The following is an 18,492-nucleotide window of genomic DNA, read 5'->3' on the forward strand; positions in this document are numbered from 1 at the left end:
CCTTAAAAACAGGCCTGGCTGATGAAATTGCTAACAAGGAGGAAGGCATTGTTCCACAGAGGAGGATCAGGATATCTGACAAAGAGATGACCTGAGGACTAGGGAGAGAAACAGGATGACATTCACTTGTGTAAAATTGAAGGGCAAGCTCTTGTGCTGATAGTAAAACATCTGCTGTTAGCTTGGAGCTCATCAGTTGGAAACAAAGGATTCAGAGAAAGATCTGGGTGTACTTGCTGACCTCAGGTCTCTCTGAGCTGCCAGACTGATGCAACTGCAGAAATGACAGATACGTTCCTGGGTCTTATCAAAAGAGATTTACACATAGGCTTTGTGCAGGGCTTTGGTGAGACTGCAGCTGGAAGAGCGTGTACTGCTCAGTCATTTCTACTGGAAGAGTAATTAAAAGCAGAAAAGGTGTAGAAAAGTATATGATAATAATGACGAGAGTAGACTCTCTATCTGCTTTTAGGGCACTGCAAGGTTTTGGCTTGCTTAAGTTATAGCTGTAGGCTACAACTCTTGTCTGGGAATGCTCCCTAGAAGTAAATGAGGATGACAACATCCAGGAACAGAAAGAGCTTGTGTTGGCCACGAGCATGCTTAGGTGGCTAACGAGAAGACAGGGAGTACTGCTATGAGACACTGGGATTTTAGACTCAGTGTCTCTCTCTCATGCAAACAAACTAACTGGCATTTTTCCATCATCCCTTATGAGATCTCACACTGAAGACACAGTCCCAAGATGAGCCACAAAACCTTCCTGCTTCAAATACACTGCCCTGAAGCTGAGCTTTAGAAGACATGGAGCTTCCCAAGGCACTGAATCCACCATTGAGCTCTGGTACTCAGCCATCTAACTCCTCTCTAGCACACAACAGCCTATTGCCTTACAGATTACAGGAGCAAGACACAACAAGCCACCAGGTTTGGGAGATAACTGCTGCACATCCCGCCAAACACATTTCCTCCCTGGGGACATGTCCACTGCTGCATCGAGGCCACACAGTCACAAACAGCCACACATGCTGCCCTTTCTTCCACCCTTCAGCTGACAAAGAGCTGAGCTAGGCAGAACCAGCGAGCAAAACCTGATCATTTGCATTGAAATGAGTTCATTTAAAAAAAATAAAATAATAATAATAAAAAAAAATCAGCAAAACCCAAAGCTATTTTTGGTGTGTAGACTTCATTTACATTTTCCTTTTTGGTAGAAATCCCAAATTTTTAGCAGACAACATTCCAAAATTCCCTCTTCTTCCCCCCCCCCCCCTTTATATTTTTTTTACCCTCAATCATAATAACAAATCGTGCTCGACAAAGACTGCCTATTTTTCATTTCCTCTGTGAACCGACTCCAGGCTGCCTATGATTTTCTCTTGCCGGGTAATTATTCAAAACCAAATGAGTGGCTAACCGATTTCTGCAAGGAATTCTTTGTCTGCAGATTCTTGGGGAGCGGTTTGTTTTGCACACACGACGTTGGAAATCCTCCTTGTTTTGGTTGGACGCGTGAGTCACGCAGGGCTTTTCTGGACCCGTATTACTCTAGAACTGCAGATCTGGTTAAGGAAATATTCAGGCTTGGAGTCAGCACACGATTTTTGGGGATACCCCTTGCCAGTGAAATCCTTTTGCTAGAATTTTCTTCCCAGGTTGGCTGAGAAGAGCGCAAGGAAGGAAATGCGGCACGAAGCCCTGGACCCATTTCGTGGCCACGCGGCGCGTTGCAGCTCACCCCCAGCATTGCCCTGGCCGCACACTCCGGGTGAATGCCAAAACACTGAGACGCCAGCAGACCTTCTCCATGCCAACCCATCGCAGACCTCCACTATGCCAACCCATCGCAGACTTCATCTGATCATAAAGACCCCACATCCGCGCTACCCAGCTGCACCGCAGGGCTGGAGCTGTCCCATGTGCTGGGAAATAGAGCTTACCTCACATGACTGGATGCAGTGGATGGCAGAGGGGTCTGGGTACCATTGCAGCCTGCCCGTGCATACGATGTGCTGGGGAGGAGAGGAGAAAAGAACTGTTAGGGAGATGGTGGAGGGAGGACACAAGCATGCTCCCAGTGGCGCAGGGTCTCTTGGAGCTCCACAAGGCAGATCAGCCCTATCACCCTCCTGCACCTCTGCCTGGAGGAAACCCTTTGGAGCTCACTGAACCCAAGCTTCACCCACAAAGCAGACTACACGGTTCAAAGCAGAGCCTGGATAAAGAGATAGATGCATGTGCATGTATATGTATGGACCCCCAGGAGAGGAAAAGGGGAGATGGTAAGGATCACCAGGATCTGGGTTTGGCTGGCAGCACATGGTGGGCAGCAGCCAAGCTGGGAAGTCGCCATCCATGATTACCACAGATGGAGTCCTCTATTCATCTCAGCACACCGTGCTGTATTTATCAACTTCCCACTTGCACCAGCCTCACGTCCCAGCCAGCTGTCCCTGGACACCAGCATCAATTCACCCGCACAGCTCTGAGAGCTGTGTCCACAAGGGAGACACCTGGGGACTCAACTCCCTGGACTTGGCTGGGGCTGGATACACCAGCCTCACTCTCACCCCCACCGCAGAGGTATTTATGAGGTTTTAAGTCAGCAGTTGCAGCCAACTGGACACAAGAACTGGATGCGGAGGACTCAGTTTCATCTAACTGGAACGCTCCGTCCCCATAATTCAGAAGGGGGTTGTTGGGAACACTCATGATTATATGGGGGAAGAAAAGCCCCACCACACAGGCAATTTCCTCCTTGTAAAGCTCAAGCAGGCTTTGAAATCTGAGGCCCCATAAAACAACGGCTGGCCTGTGAAAGTGTCCTAGGATGCCCTGCATAGCACGGGTGTTACATGGATGGACATGTCTTTCTTCCACCAACATGGCTCCAGCACCCTCATCATGGGATGGAGCAGCTCTGCCTCAATATGGTTTCATGGGGTGCTTTACTCCTGGGTTTGTATGTGATGGGAGGGGTGAGGGAGCTGCAGGCTGGCTGGTGGCATCTCCATCTGCTTCCCATGTAGACCAGGGTAGTGACTGGTGGCCAGAGGGCAGGGTAGTAGTAGCACCCTTGCAGGTGGTAGCAGACAAACCCCTGTGTTTCTACTGTATTTTTCAGCTCCTTCTTGCTCCAAGTCTTCAGTCCAACCCAATGGGTTGCCAAGAGCAAGCTCCAGAGGTAATGTCCTCAGCCAGAGCAGGGAAGGCAGCTGTGATGGGGTGGGACAGAGAGGCTGGAGAGAGCAATTCCTGCTCACCCCAAAGGATGCTTGGATCCCAACCCCATTGGATATGTTGTATGCGGTTGCTGTACAACTTGAATGAGTTCCCAGACCTTCTTGGCTGTAGGATGTGATGAATGAGAGCATAAAAAACAGCGGTGCCCTCCCCAGGCAGCCTCTGCAGTCCTGGTGCGTTTTGTCACATCCTCCCCACCACCTTGGGAGCATGGCAGCTCCTGGAAACACAAGCACAGCAGGAGGCAGAGAGGAAAGCCAGGCAGCCCAGGCACAGGGATGCTGCGAGGGGCAGTTCAAAATAACACTGTTCTTCACTTCTCCAAAATGTTTCCCTTGCATTAGAACCTATGGCCAAGCCACCCGGTGATCTGTCCAAGGCTCAACCTCCACAATCCCACATGCTACAGGCATCCTGCTGCTGCAAAGGCATGGAGACATGGCATGGGGATGCTGCTGGGCTTTCTGCGGCTTTCTGGTAGGAGGGGAAGGCCTGGATAGGGGTGCCAGCTCCCAGAAGGACTGTTTGTTTTCCTTTGTTCCACCTCCTTCCTTCTGCATCTCGGTTTTATTTTAAGAAATATTACCCCGCTGGAGCTGCATTTTGGGAAAGTCGTGCCACGGAGATCCAAACTATGTGAGCTATTTGAACTGTTTTGCCTACAGAATGAGTAAGGGTTGGGGAGGGAGAGGCAAGCGGGTGGCCAGCGGTCCTGGCTGTAGAACCAACTCCCAGTTGATGGCAATACCTCCTCCCTGGCAGGGACACGCTGCCCGGGGCCACACTGTTGCTGCCAGGTGTTCAGGGACTAGGGCTCACACCTTGCCCTCTGCCAGGGGTGAATTCTGATCTGCACTCAGTCATTACAGCACCTTGGCTGCCAATCGCATGTGGCACATCCCAAAAGTCAGCAGGATTCCTGCATTTAGCTTCATTCACAAAGGTATCCTGTGAGTCCTGGAAAGCTCACATAACATCCAGTAGCTTACACTGAGCTTTGGTCTCGGAGGGCAGGAGGCTGTGCAGTAACATCCTAAGTGTGTGAAAGAGGAGGAAGAAATGCTGAAAACCTGGGCACTGGTTATGAAGCAGAAGAATCAGCCTGAAGCCTCATGGCATTAGATGAAGCAGGCTTGGTGCAGAGATACCAGGCATGGCCTCTGCTGGCCTGAATGAAGCAGGTCTGAGATCTATCCGGGAAGATGAATGTGGGCACTACAGAGACCTCCTCTAGATCTAACCAAAGCCTGGGGAAAGGGAACGTGGCTATCTACATGCATCCATCACCAGCTGCTACACCAGCACCACAGAGATATACACAGAAGGGGTCCAGATGGGCAAAGAACAGCATTACAGGAGAAATTTCATCTCCATGTGAATGTTAATTCACAAGGACCAGAGGTCACCAATGAAGGACCTGCCACTATGTCTAAGCCTAGCAACTGCACATCTGGAATCATTAAGTCTGGAAAAGTCCTCTAAGATCACGAAGCCCAACTCATCTCACCATGCCCATTTACCACATCCCTCAGTGCCACATCTCCACCTCTCTTGAATGCCTCCAGAGATGGTGACTCCACCACCTCCCTGGACGGCCCATTCCAATGCCTTATACCTGCATATGCAGCAGGATGTGTCCTTGGCCATGCCAGCCCTGGTGGAGCACATCCCAGGCTCCAAGTGGACATCAGAGCAGAGGTGGCCAAGATGAGCAACCCACAGGCATCTCCTGAGCATACACTCATGGAGAAAACCAGCCAACCCTGAGCTCTTCACCCAAATTACTGCCCCTCTTTTTACCCAAAGCAAAGCCAAATTAAAAAAACAATGGATAGACAGGAGGGAAGACTGATTTGGCCACACTAAATATTTTGAGGGTTCCCAAGTATATGGATGGTGTATGGGAGATTGGTAATCACAGCCTGAACCTCTGATTAATCAGCTGAGGCAAGTGTGGGGTCAGCTGTGGGAGCACAGGTGAGAGTGATGTTGCTGTGCTCCCAGAAGGGGTGGAGCTCGACTCTACCTCCTCTGAGACCTCATTTAAGGGCTGACTCTCACTGAGGCAGCATCTCTTGGAGATTGCTCTCCAGTGAGGATCACCCCAGCTTCTTCAGCCAAGGCACCACCACTGGTGAGTTTCCCTTTGCTTATTCCTTCTGTACGTTTGTTACCATCTTTGCTACCATCTGTATATTAACAACCAATACAGATGGTGAATGCTCTGTTGGAGCAATGCTCTCTCCCTGCGTACCTGGACTCTGGTCGGTTGCAGGCGGTGATCCATAGTCTCGGCTGTTATGTTTTCAGGCAGTATGACTGGATCGCTGGGGGGGATAATGCAGGAAGGTACACACACAGCACCTGAGGAAGGAGAGACAGCTTTAAGGGATTGCAGCAGGAGGCAGGCAACTGTCTGCTGTGGGATGGTGGCGGACACCAACATGCCAGCTCCTCACTGAGGGTTGAGATGCATTTGAAGGAAATCCTTTGCCTACCAGCAGCTGACAATTTCTTTCCCCAGCCCTGACTTATGCGAGAGTTTACAGGAGCTTTTTGCAGCTGTTACCCCTCTCATGAATGAGGTAACAAGTAAACATGCCCGAAGAAATGAATCCAAGCCATGATGGCAAGACATAGGACCCAACATGAAAACATGCCTGGTCTTGGATATTATGGCTGCTTGTTGATGTGTCAGAAAGTATTTCTAACAGTTCTTCTACCATGACTTCCTATGACCCAGGAGGACAAGAAGCTGTAAAACTCCCACTTGGTAAAGCAGGTGGGTCCCGACCTCAGTCTCAGCTTCACATTAGGTCTGTCCCAAGTTCACCTTTGGCCAAGCTTCAGCCAGTTTTGGGTTTTACACTAATGTTCCATCCAGCAGGATGCAAGCTGGGATGTAATGACTGTGGCAGCATTGCATCTGAAAAACCACCAAGTCTTTTAGAAAGAAATGGATGATGTGGTCCCTCATCTGGTGAAAGCACCCTGTTACACACAGCTGTCACTCCAGCTCTTATCTCAGACCTGCCCCATTAACCCTGCAGATGTCAGCAGTCACATTAAGTGCAGAGGCTGCAGTGGGACTGAGAGCTGGAGGGTGAGATAAAGCACTACAGAGGGCTGGGCTTGCCCTAGAGATGAGTCAGTACTTGCTCCTGAAGAAGTGCTTACGCTGATGCAAATTCTATCTTACCAGGGGATGCACAGGGCTAAAGCCACCTTAGGGCTCTGTGTTCAAGAGGAGACTGAAAAAGAAGAACATTTTTTTTTTTCACAGATTTAATGGGAATTGGCCCAAGTAGAAGAGTCACTGTGACCTTCCAGCTGGCTCTCCAGGACGGCTGACTCAACACAGGGTCTGGGTTTCTGCAGGGTGTTCTCCTGCCCTCACCTATGCCGTGCCCCTGCTCACACTTGTACTCCACAAGGTTGAGCTCTGGGGGTGATGGGCAGGTGCCCTGCAGGCTCTTGCACAGCTTGAACTCCTCTGTCCACGTGCCCTCCTTGGTGCAGACAATGGGAACCTGGAGAGAAGAGAGAAACCAGGATCTGGAGATACCCTAAGCTGGGGTGCATCCCATGCTGTGGCTGGTGCCCACACCACCACAGTCATCTCCAGCAGTGAGTAGAGCTCTGGTTTAGCTTTAAGTGGTACCCAAATGCCCCAACATGCCCAGCCCTGCTATTTTGCAGTGCTCTGAAGCCCAATGTGTGGCTCACCCCCACCCCGTCCCATCACTCACCCGTGATCCTGGTGGCTCGCAGCTCAGGACACACTGGCTGTCCAACTCAAAGCCCTGGGTGCAGTTGTACATGCCCTCAAACACTGGTGGGGGTGGCTCACACACCACAGGGATGCAGCGTCCCTCCTCCCACTGCCCGCTCTCCAGGCACTGCACCTTCAGGAACTTCCTGGGAAGGGAGATGGAAAGAAAGCTGAACTGCAGACTCCAGAAACAATCCTTCTTGGTCCTGAAACCCCCACGCATGGGGCTTCCCCACACTGCTCTCCAGGATAACCTATGCTCAGCCAGGACCTTCTTTCCCTTTGTGCTGATTTAGGAATCCTGGACGCTTCTCACACCACCCACCACCCCATCACACCAATTTAGTGGACGTGATGGCAATGAATTGACAGTTGGACTAGATGATCTTAGTGATCTTTTCCAGCCTTCGTGTTTCTATGATTTGGGAGCCCTGGGCACTTTTTCTCATGCTTCCCACAGCACTGGTATTGGAGCCCCAGACACTTCTTCCTGTGCTCCCCACCACTCTCCATCCTTTGTAGCAGCTCTGGATGATCTCTCCCTGCCCTCAGCCCCCACGGGTACGTGCAGGGCTGCCTTGTCCTGCCGCCAGTAGCTGCATACTTTGCTGGAGGAGCGAGCCTCCCCTGTAAATCCTGCTGGCCCACACCCAGCCCTGCTGAGGCTCCTCTTTGTGCAGCGGCCAGAGCTGTCAATCCCACTCTCACTGAGGAGCTGCCGCACCAGAGCAGACCAACACGAGCTTGTGCAGCTGAAAAGGCCCCTGAGTGAACCGCTTGCCAAAAAGAGGATGAAAAAGAAGGGGAGAGAAAGGCCAGGAGCAGAGCCCATCCGCTTCTCTGTCTCTTCGCCTCGGCAGCAAGATAGACTTCACATCTTCTGCACAGGGCTTGCCTCTGCCCACTCCAGCTGCCAAAGCTATCAAGCAGGGCTCCAGGTGCCCTGCAGAGAGAATCTAACGTCCAGTTCTGGGCTGCAGAAACCCCTCAGGGTGGCACTACTTTGCCCTTGTTCTGAGCTGCTGCCTTGGGGCCACCTGTGCCACCTACCAAGCACCACAGCAGTGGGGACCATGGCCATGCCCCACTGGCAGAGTGCAATGCAATGGTCTTGGTGATGTCTCCATCAGGTCAAACTGCCCTTCTCATGTCCATGCAAGCACCCTGCTCTGCTTGCCCAGACGTGGCCAACTCAGAAGGCTGTAAGACAATGCACATGAGAAGAAGTGACCCAAGGCAGTACCATGCTGTGGACATGTGTCTGACTGCCCCCAAAGCGCTTGTGTATATTTCTGCTGGGTGCTGCTGGATGGGACATTTGGGAGCCTTTTCAAAGCATTCCTGTCTTTTTAAATATTTGAAGCTCTTTGAGAATCCCCTTCAGAGACCTGACTTTTTCTAGAGACTTTATAAAATTGGCAGATGTTTCCTGCTCTGATGAACGCAAGCAATAACACAGGGAAGGCACAGGAAGGGAGGGGACATGGCAGGGCCCCCAGTTCAAGCAGGAGCCTTGAACTGACCAAAGAGAATTGAAACTACATCCAATCTTGGAAAGGTGGTGGGGAGAAACATCTCTGTATCTCACTGTGGACATCTGCAGCTACAGCCCAATGCCAGTTTCTTGCTCTTGCTTGCTGCCCCCTCCACCAGGATATTATTCACTGCCTTTCAAAGACATCCCCATCAGACCTCACTGATTTGAAGACTTTGCTCTGCCCAACTCCTCAAGCAGCATTTTACCTTTCTGTCATTGCCTGGCATGCAGAGTAAATCAGAGCAGAGAAGGGCTTTCCTTGCACTGCTGCGTTGCAGCTACACCGGAGGTTAAGCTGATGACTTTAGGGCAATAGGAGCAAAGCAGTGGTACAAAGCCTCTAGCGCCGAGCAAAACTCCTTCTCAAAGCAGCAGCACAGCTGGCCACCTGGCCAGTATAACTGATGCAGCCACTGCACGTCACTGCTGTTCTTCCAACCTGCAGCAGAGGACCTTTAGCATGGAGCTGAGAAGGACTAGGGGGAGGCACCTCACGGTCTTTGCACAGAGGCATGTCATGTTGTGCAGCCCCATTGCCCTCACTGGGGATTCTGGTTGAGCTCCAGGGTAACCTCATGCATGACCTCTCCCTGTCCCTCTGCAGCCTCTCCAGACCTGGACTGCAGTCCCCCCCACTCTGGAGGCTTGCCCCACCCCAGGTGGCACGTGGACCGTCACTGCACAAATGAAGGGGGCAGCTTGTATTCAGGCATGGAAGAGGGAAGGGAGAGGCTTTTAAAAAAATAAATAAAATAAGAAATACCTTGAAGCAGCTTGAAGTTTCCAGGCCCCCTGACTCCTTCTGATCTGGCTTAGCGGCATTTCACAAGGATTAATGAGGAAGCCAGGAAAATCAGAGTAAGCGCTTCCCCCTCCAGCTGGGCAGTGTGATGTCTGATGGGGAGAGGAGACCGGGAGACGCCTGGGACTGCACCCAATATGAAGGCACGAGCCCCATTCAGCCCCAAGGCTGTGGGAGCAGGAGCCTGGCTGAGATCCAGACCCACACTGGGGTCCACCACACAGGAGTGGTGATGAATGAGCCCAAAGCCACCTCATCTCCCATGGCAGGAGACTGGTGGCTTCAGAAAAGAGGAGGAGGAAGGAGGGAGATTTGATGGGAAGTTAAAAGAAAGCAAGGCTAGCTTGTAAGGATTCTACAGCCTGAGCAACCTGGGCAGTAAATCTTTATCAAAGGTCTTAGAAGTGGAAATGACATGGAGCCCTGCTGACAGCCTGTTTTCTTTACCTGGCTTTTGGCTCTCCCGGCTGCCTGCATGTTTGTCTTTTATCTGGAAGGGACCAGATGTGGGCAGGAGAGGCGAGAGCCCTGCACCTTTGTACCCACCACAAATGTGCATGGCCTGGTGCCCTGCTATGCTGTGATATCCCTGGGATGGGCTGTCCTGCTTTGCCCGCTGCCATCCTTCTGATGCCATTCCAGCCCTCAGCCAGCTAAATTCTTCCAGGCCACCTTCCCATCCATGTTCCCCACCTCCTCTTTCTCCTTCATGGCCTCCACCAGCCTGCTGCTGTCTTTGAAGAGGGCATGAGGTGGAGGAGCTGACATCTCCACGGGGCTGGGCTGTCTCATGTATCCCTTGATCCTGGTGAAGGGCCATTTATTCCTCAGGCTCATCAGCACATCTCCTGACAGTCCTGCCAGCTTCTCAGGGCTCATCCCAAGAACTGGTTATGGAGCAAGCAGGAACAGGAGACAAAAAGACCTGGTTCCTTTTTTGCTTCATTCCCTCAAGGTATCTCTGAGACCTTTCCAAGAATCATACCACACTGGGGAAAGCAAACACGGAGCTGAAGAGATCTCCCCAGGGTTTGAGTTTTCCAGCTCCCAGCTCATTGTAGTACCCCTGCAACACAATACCCCTCAAAAGGGGTAGGGGCAGGGGGCTTGGCCCCTGTGGTAGGGGGGTTGGAACCTGATAATCATTGAGGCCCTTTCCAGCCCAAGTCACTATATGATTCTGTGATTCTATGAAAGGATGGCCTCAGGAGGAATGCCTCGGACGCTGCTGTTGGAGAGTTGCTCTGAACATATGCTTCAGGCACTTAGCAGTAGAAATAAGACCAGGGAGTAGTGTGGCATGGGGGCCATGGGAATCACATGAGCATCTGCATCCAAGAGCAATTGGGCTTGGGCATTGTCAGTCAGATTCCAGCCAGGGCTCAGGCCAGAGGGTGGTGGTCTTATGGGCAAAGTCCCTGGGCTTGGACTGCCATTACGGATGTAGCAGCTGTGGTGTTCTACACAACGTATGGGAGAAAGGCACTGCAGGAGTCTGATTAAAAAAAAAATCAGCAGTCTCACTTTCTTGTACCCAGCAGCACCTGTGCAGCACTCAGTCCTTTACAAGGCTGGTACTTACTTTACAGACTGTCCTGACCTACACAGATGCCACATGCACACCAGAAGAGCACGAGATCTCCCAGAAAATACCCTTTGCCACAGCAGAGGTGGCAGCAGGGCTGGGACTGTGTTGATCTAACTGCATGTCCAGTGCCTGAATGCCACAGGCATCCAAGCTGCTCCCCAGTTTGCAAAGCAGCCCATGTGACTGTAGCCATAGTAGTAATTTGCTCTGCTCCTCTTGGCCCAAGAGATCCTCCTAACACTGTGAAAAACTGTTTACAGAAACCACTTCCTTCATTACCAGGCAAGAAATTTGGCAGCTGCTTCCCAGTGCACAACAACCCTACCCCAGAGCAAAGTAGAGCTGAAGTCTGCATCCAATTTAAACTGGAAGAGGGCATTAAACAATTATCACATAATTATCTGATTGGGGCTAGCACTGGGACTCCGGGGAGGACCCTGCTGTTGCCAGGGAATCTTTTGTGACCATACCCAAGGGGACTTCAGCTGGAGGTGTTGCAGACAAAACGTTGCTCAGCCCTCCAGCATCACAGAGGTGGTAGTGAATCACCAGGATTTTTTCCCCAAAGCACTGGGAAAACCTTCTCCAATTGAAATACAAACACTCGAGATCAAATTTAGCCAAGATGTGCAGGGGGTAAAACATTAACCCCAACAGAAGGCCGTTGTTTGTTCTTACAACCCTAGTGCTGTGATCTGTTTTGATCACTTGTCACCTTATCACAGCCCTACTGAATTACTCAAAGGCCTGCAAACACTTCTGCACACACTTTTCAGCAAGAGGCAAGTGCACTGAGCTGCACCGGACAACTCATACGCTTCAGGCTAAAGCACTTAATATACACTGCAGCTTATATGGAGTTCCCATCTGCTTTGTTCTAAAGTGGATGAACGCCTCTTGTATTTGACGAAATAAGCATGAGAGCAAGCTGCTCTGCCTCATACCTCTTCCAGCAGCTGAAGCAGTGACAGAGACAGAGCATCATGACCTGTACTCTTTGTTCAAAAGCAGGAAGGAGAAGTGACAGCAGACCCAACCCGGACTTACTTCTTAGGTTTGCCTGCTGTGTTCTCTGCCACGTGGTACCCAGGCTTGCACTTGTAACGGCAGATGGAGCCCACGTCGTGGTTACCCTGCATGCAGCGTGGGACCAGGAGCCTGGCATTGGGCACGGCAGGCGGAGCATCACATTCCAGCTTGCAATAGGCTTCAGGGAGCGACCAGAGCCCATCCTCCAGGCACGTCAGCCATTGGTTCATCCCTGACACCAGGAGAGAAGTAGAAAGTTTGGGTCAGTGCTGAAGCACCTCTGAGGGAAGGTCTGAGCTACCAGCACACATCCTCTTGTTGGGTAACAACACCACAGGAGGCAGTACATAAAAAGATAAATTATATGTGCAGTTTGGCAGCTTCAAAAGGATAGAGAAATGACCTTGGTTCTGCATATTTTTCCCAAACTCTCCCTTAAAATCCCCCTCTCTGTTGATGCCTGAGGAGAGTCTTCAGTGGGCTGAGGGCTTCTGTGAGTGACAAAAACACAAACATGGGCCCTTCCTCATGTTTATTTCAGCACAACTCCATTCACCCCACATAGCCTGCCAGAGGAGCCCAGGCCTGCATCCACCATGTGCTAAGGTTGCTGCTTCTTGCTGAGTAAGAAGAAAAGTAGAACCGAAGAACTGGGACTTTCTCTTAGGAGCTTTGTATTGGGCCTCCAGCAGGTTCATGGTACAGCCAGACAGTGCCATGCTTCCTCCAGGCATCACTTTGTTTTTATAGTCTCACCACTCTGCCTACAACAGCTCATAGACAAGGCTGTGCTCCTGCTCAGAGCCAGTATTCCTGACGGCTGCGGTGCATGGACTGTCCCCACCTCCAAGTGCCGTGACAGGAGACATGCAATCCTTTCCTTGCCTATTCTTAGCATTTATGAGCACTGAGAGCCTTTGGGAAGAACAAGCAGCAGACACGTTCCTGCCTTGACGACTCAGCAATCCCCCTCGCCTTGTAGGCCTTGGCGGAGCCCCACTGGGACCGCTGTCAGCTGCTGGAAGCCACCCGTGGATGGGACGCCAAGGGAGCCCGTGGCAAACCTCCCGTTGACTTCAGCAGGAACAAGAGGAGGCTGTCAAGGAAATATCAGCTTCATGCCTGCCCTGGGTTGACCCACTGAAGGCAACGGCATGGCTCTGTGCGGAGCTTGGCCCGTCGAGCTGTCGCTCGGGCGCTGCCCTTTGATCAGCTCACGCTGGGATCTGCGGCGTTCCCTCCTGTCATGAAATGAGACCTTAATTCTCCACCATCAGTTTTGCTCCTTAGATTTAACTAAAAAAACAGTAAATGATTTTCATGCGTTTCGGCTATAAATGTCGCCGTAAAATAGGGCACCCATTAAAATGATTTGTTGTATGCGATTGTTCAGAGCAAAGGCACTGGTGGAAACTCACATAAAGTCCCAATGCTTGAAGCTGTCAAGGCAATTACCCCCGAAATCCCATCCAGCTCAGCCTTGCATAGACAGGAACAGTAGCTCTCTTTCTCCGACTTGGCTTAAAAACATTCCTGCGGGTATTGATGGAGTCGGCAGAATGAAAGTCAGGCCGTGGCGTGTCTGGAGGACTGCTGTGTGTCTGGGTGGTGCACATCTTGAGACTGCTCTGCAGCTGTGGGCATCAGTCTCTATGGCGTTATAAGGCCCCAGGCCTGCTGAACCACATTATTTCCCACAGCCGCCAGGCACCAGGCCATCTGCGGCTCTCTGAAATCCCCTCTGTTTGTCTGCACTCTTGCTTCACTCATCTGTGTAATGCCACAGCCAACCAGACTTCACCAGTTAGCAGAAGACATCCCTGAGGATGTGGGCTGCCAACCAGGGATGGGCATCACAGGGATTATCCCCATGACATGGTGACCCTGCTCAAGAGGGATGTATGTCCATCATTCTGGGGAGGACTCTCAAAGGCAGAAGCAAACTGGGAAATTCAAAATATCACTGCTCAGTCCTGAACAACCTGGGACAGGCACCAAAAAGGGAGACTTAAGTCTCTCAGCACCCCAGACCGTACCTCGAAGCTTGGCAGGGTGGATGCAGGAGAAGGAGCATCTCTTCAGGTAGGTGGTCCCCCTGGGGCAGGAGAACTCCGCATAGTAGACATGTGACTGGTCAGGGACACCACAGTCAACAGGCTCACAAGTCACAGATCGGTCCCACCGCCCTGAACTGCACATCAGCATCACCTCCTGCTACAGAGAAAGCAAGTCTCCATCAGACCCCAGAAAATGAGCCTTAAGGCAGTGTTTTACTTGAAAACAGTTTCCTAAGCAAGGAGTTACTCCCAGCTCTGCACACTACCATTTTCTTCCCCACAAGATCAAGTCTTAACTCAGGTATTGATGGGCACCTCTCCTGTTGATTGGTTTTCCCCAAGTGTCCTTATCCTGTCATGCCCAAAGTCTTCACTGAAATCAGAGATTTCTAAAATCTTAATTACAAGTTGTCATTACATAGCCCCTCTTACACAGCTGGGGGCCTGCATGAGAACCTGAGTCCCAGCTGCCAGGGGTTCCAGCCCTCCATATGATTAATATCGGGTACTGACCTTGCCAAAACAGAGCAGTACATGATGGTGTGCTATGATTCCCATACCCATCCCCATAGCCCAAAGAGGGTGTGCAGGAAAAATATATCTTTCCCCTTCCACTCAGAGGCTGAGGGGTGCATCCCTCCTGCCTCACTGCATTTCCCAGTCCCTACCAGGGTGAACATCTGGGGCTCTCCAGGGGGAATGAGGCCCACCGTGTCTCCATGGCCCGATTTACCTCTGCTTGTCTACATATGTGTGAATCTCACACTCTGCCTTGGACTTGTGGGGTAGCCAGCTCAGCTCCTGTCCCCTCTCCAGGAACAAGCTAAGGATGGTACACACTGTGCCCAAAGCACTGCCAAGGTTACTGCCCACATCCAAGCTGCTCTGCTCTGAGGACCTCCAGCCCCAGGTCTCCTCATCATCGGCTGAGAGCGGAGATGGCTTACAACTTTACAAGGAAGATCCTGGTCTTCTGGAAAGCAGGATGAGCCCTTTCATGCTGACCTCTGCCCTGCCTCACAGGCTCAGGCAAGGAAGCACAAAGGAAGAAAAGCTCCCAGAGGCTGTTCTCTGTAGCCATCTAAATATAGTCACTTTGCAATGACTTCATTTTTTCCCCAAGCCACTAACTTCAACTTTAAAAGAGAAAATGTCCCTGGGATGTTTAACCCTCCCTTCCAGGGAAGAGAAGTGTCTGCCCCTCCCTCTGGAGTGTGTCGCCTTGGCCTGAGATGTCCTCTGCTCTGGCGTTTAGCCTGGAAGAGCTGTGGGCAACATGGGGATGCAGGAAGATGGCAGCAGAGCAGCACAACCAGCACTGCGGTCCAGCATCAGAGCTGCTGTTAGAATGCCATTTTCTGGAAAGGCTGCGAGAAGCCTGGAGTTGGAAACCTTTGGAAACAAGAAGTCAGTCAAAGGGTGGTACTCACCTGTGAGGAGCCCAGGCTCTTCCCACTGCCAGAGCGTGGCACGAAGCCCTGCTCACAGGTGACGGAGCACACCATGTGCCTCGGGCCATCTGAGGAGCAGTTCAGGCTGGCGACGTGAGCAAGCAGGGGCTGCGTGCAGCTTCCCAGCCCTGTGCAGGCACCATAGGCACAGCTGTGGAGAAGAAAAGGGAAGGGTCAACCCCAGGTTCCCAGCATTCTGCAGCAAGGGACTGACCAGGTGGCACTTGCATGGGATGCTCGGCAGGTCATGGATGCATATGGAAGGAAAGATGAAGGGATCTCAGGATGGAGCAAAGGGTAGGCTGGAATGGTGGTTAGCAACACTGCTCATGGCAGCAGTTGGAGTTTGATGATCTTTAAGTTTCCTTCCCACCTAAGCTTTTCTATGACTCTATGATTCTAGCATAAATCCTCTACCTCTAGAAGGGCAGTACGTATGTCAAACCCTACACAAGACATCAGAGAACCCTCAGCACATGTTCAACTGCAATACAAGGTTTTGTTGGACAAGAAACCTCTGCAGATACTGGAGAACCAACCTTCCAACTACCTGCCAGCTCTTTGGGAATAAGCCCACCTCAACACACATCTCTCCATCTCTAAAACTTCTCTGTGGCCACCAAGGTGAGACATGGATAAGGGAAGAACAACCCTCCTCTCTGAACCATCTCAGGTTGTGAGAGGGCTGAGGAGATCTGCAAGGTGTCACCTGTTCCCAGAAAAAAAGCAGCCCTTTCCTTACTACAGCAGCTCTCTGCCAAGGACCTGCTGTTCAGTGATTAAGCATCACAAAATACCCCAGAGCAGAGAGTGACACTAGCTAGGAGACCAAGTTCTCCATCAGTGAAATGCAGCAGTGGATGAGTAAACTGGGATGGAATTAGGACATGACACAGGCTTAACACAACTGCTCCCACGAGCTAAGCCCCAGGACATTTGGTGGCCAGAACTGTTTCGTTTCATATGCTCTTTTAACCATCTGCAAGCGGTACCAGTGCCAAAATGCCAGCAGCCCTCCTGGAGCTGGAAGGTACCCTCCAGCATTCCCCCTGCTCCCTGGCCAAGCCTCACTTTGCATGGGGCTGCCCACAGCTTTGTGCACTGCTTGGCACTCAGAAAGCAAACACTGTGCTGTTTTTGCATCTTGCATTGCCCGACCCCACCAGCCGAGGACGCACAGCCAGGAATTCCACAAATGCACAGAAACTGCTGCCAGCGGGGATGCAAAGGGAACGCGATGTGCTGTCAGATCTGGACAAAGGCACAGTGGAAACCTGTGGGCCACAGCCTCCAAAGAGCTGGTGGGCACAGACAGAGGGGAGGAATGGCACGGGAGGGGACCACAAAGGAGAACAAGAAAAAAGGGGCTGTTTTTTCAATGCAGACCTGTTTATGAAGTGAGAAATGGTTTCAGGGCAGCTGCTGCAAATTCTTTCACTAGCTTATATTTCCATTTGCTTCCTTTTTAAAGAATTTGTTTTACGAGCACAGCGTTTGTCAGGTCATTAGCTTCTGAGGGCATCTGGTACCAATTGCAGACCTCTCCCCTCCCTCCTGCCTGCAGCCACCTTCCCTGCACTGCTCTGTTCTCCACCGGTGCCCTCTCCCAGTGACACAGCCTTTGCCCTAGTGTGCGAGGGGAATGGGACCTAGCTGCTCTCTTCTACCTCTCCCTTATCACATAGGAAATCAGCACATGGGGGTGCACTGGAGACCAGAAGAAGTGCTGGAACAGGCTGCCCAGGGATGTGGTAGAGTCATTGTCCCTGGAGGCGCTCAAGAAACATTTAGATGTTGTACTGAGGGACGTGGTTTAGTGGGAAATAGTAATGATAGGTGGATGGCTGGACTGGATGATCTCAGAGGTCTTTTCCTACCATGGTGATTCTATGATTCTATGAAACCCCAAGCAAAGAGCAGCATCCCTCCTGCCCTGGAAGGATGGATCACCACAACACAACAAAGCAAGGAACTTCTCACCCCTATAACCTCTGGGCACACAGGGATTATTTCACCAAGTCTCAGCCCTATCACTGAGGAAGTGGCTGGGGGTTGAGCTGTAGGATGGCCAGACACCTGTAGGTTGGGTTGGCCCATTGGGTTCTGCACAGGTTCTGATCGTCTAAGGGGTTTGAAGAGGGTACTACTTGAAGAGGGTATGTTTAGGCTGACTTTAAGGAAAATGTCTTTTACAGTGAGGGCAGTGAGGCACAGGTTGCCTAGAGATGTGGTGGATGCCCCATTTCTGGAGATTTTCAAGGCCAGGCTGGACCAGGCTCTGAGCAACCTGGTAGATTAGTAAATGTCCCTGTCCACTGCAGGGGAATTGGACCAGATGACCTTAAAGGTCCCTTCCAACACTAAAGATTCTACAACTCTATGAAATGTTCTCATGAAGTCATAACGAGTTTCAGAGGGCACGCTCACCCTGGTCTGCATGGCGGTAGCACCCTATGGGCACATCCAGCCAGGGCAGAGCTGGGATGGGGCCATTCTGAGGGTGCTGGCCGAGTGGTGACAGATGCATTGTCTGGGACAGCCATGCAGCTGGGATGGTGCCATCACTAAACAACAAATGGCAGAGCACAGATCGCTTTCAGCACCACCAGGCACTGCTTTGTTTTCAACTTGTTTGGAAACAGCTGATGGTGCTGGTAGAAAGCAGATCAGGAGACAAGCAAGTTTTTTTCTACGTTATATATGGACAATATTATATAGAGGTAGTAAGAGATTTATAATTCTGGATCAAAATGTGAGATTGAAACATGACTTTATATATGCACTACACATGTACACTCACGCACACTGTCTGTATGTGGACATGGTTATCTTTCAGAAATAATTAGTTTTCCCTCCTTTCCCCAGAAGATAATTAACCTATCACCACTCTCTGTGTGACTAACAAAAACCCACCACGCCTCAGCTGGGACATGATCTGAGGCATGTACCCAAGCTTTGAGTGGTGCTGAGCTCTCAGACTGATGTTGTTATTCCAGACCCAACGAGGGGCTCG

At 51.2% G+C, this 18,492-nt stretch overlaps 1 protein-coding gene across 1 annotated transcript in view; it reads right to left on the reverse strand.

The window, feature by feature from the left end:
- PAPPA2 (pappalysin 2) overlaps positions 1–18,492 on the reverse strand; it is a 70,541-nt gene that overhangs the window by 10,896 nt on the left and 41,153 nt on the right. Inside the window, exons 14-20 of the mRNA XM_072343236.1 lie at positions 15,459–15,630; positions 14,008–14,185; positions 11,990–12,203; positions 6,993–7,161; positions 6,641–6,773; positions 5,498–5,607; positions 1,941–2,012 (exon numbers count right to left, since the gene is read on the reverse strand). Coding sequence (XP_072199337.1) covers positions 1,941–2,012; positions 5,498–5,607; positions 6,641–6,773; positions 6,993–7,161; positions 11,990–12,203; positions 14,008–14,185; positions 15,459–15,630 — 1,048 coding nt within the window. The remainder of the gene's footprint in view (positions 1–1,940; positions 2,013–5,497; positions 5,608–6,640; positions 6,774–6,992; positions 7,162–11,989; positions 12,204–14,007; positions 14,186–15,458; positions 15,631–18,492) is intronic.

The sequence above is a fragment of the Excalfactoria chinensis genome, chromosome 8 (assembly GCF_039878825.1).
Source record: "Excalfactoria chinensis isolate bCotChi1 chromosome 8, bCotChi1.hap2, whole genome shotgun sequence".
NCBI classification, from domain to species: Eukaryota; Metazoa; Chordata; class Aves; order Galliformes; family Phasianidae; genus Excalfactoria; species Excalfactoria chinensis.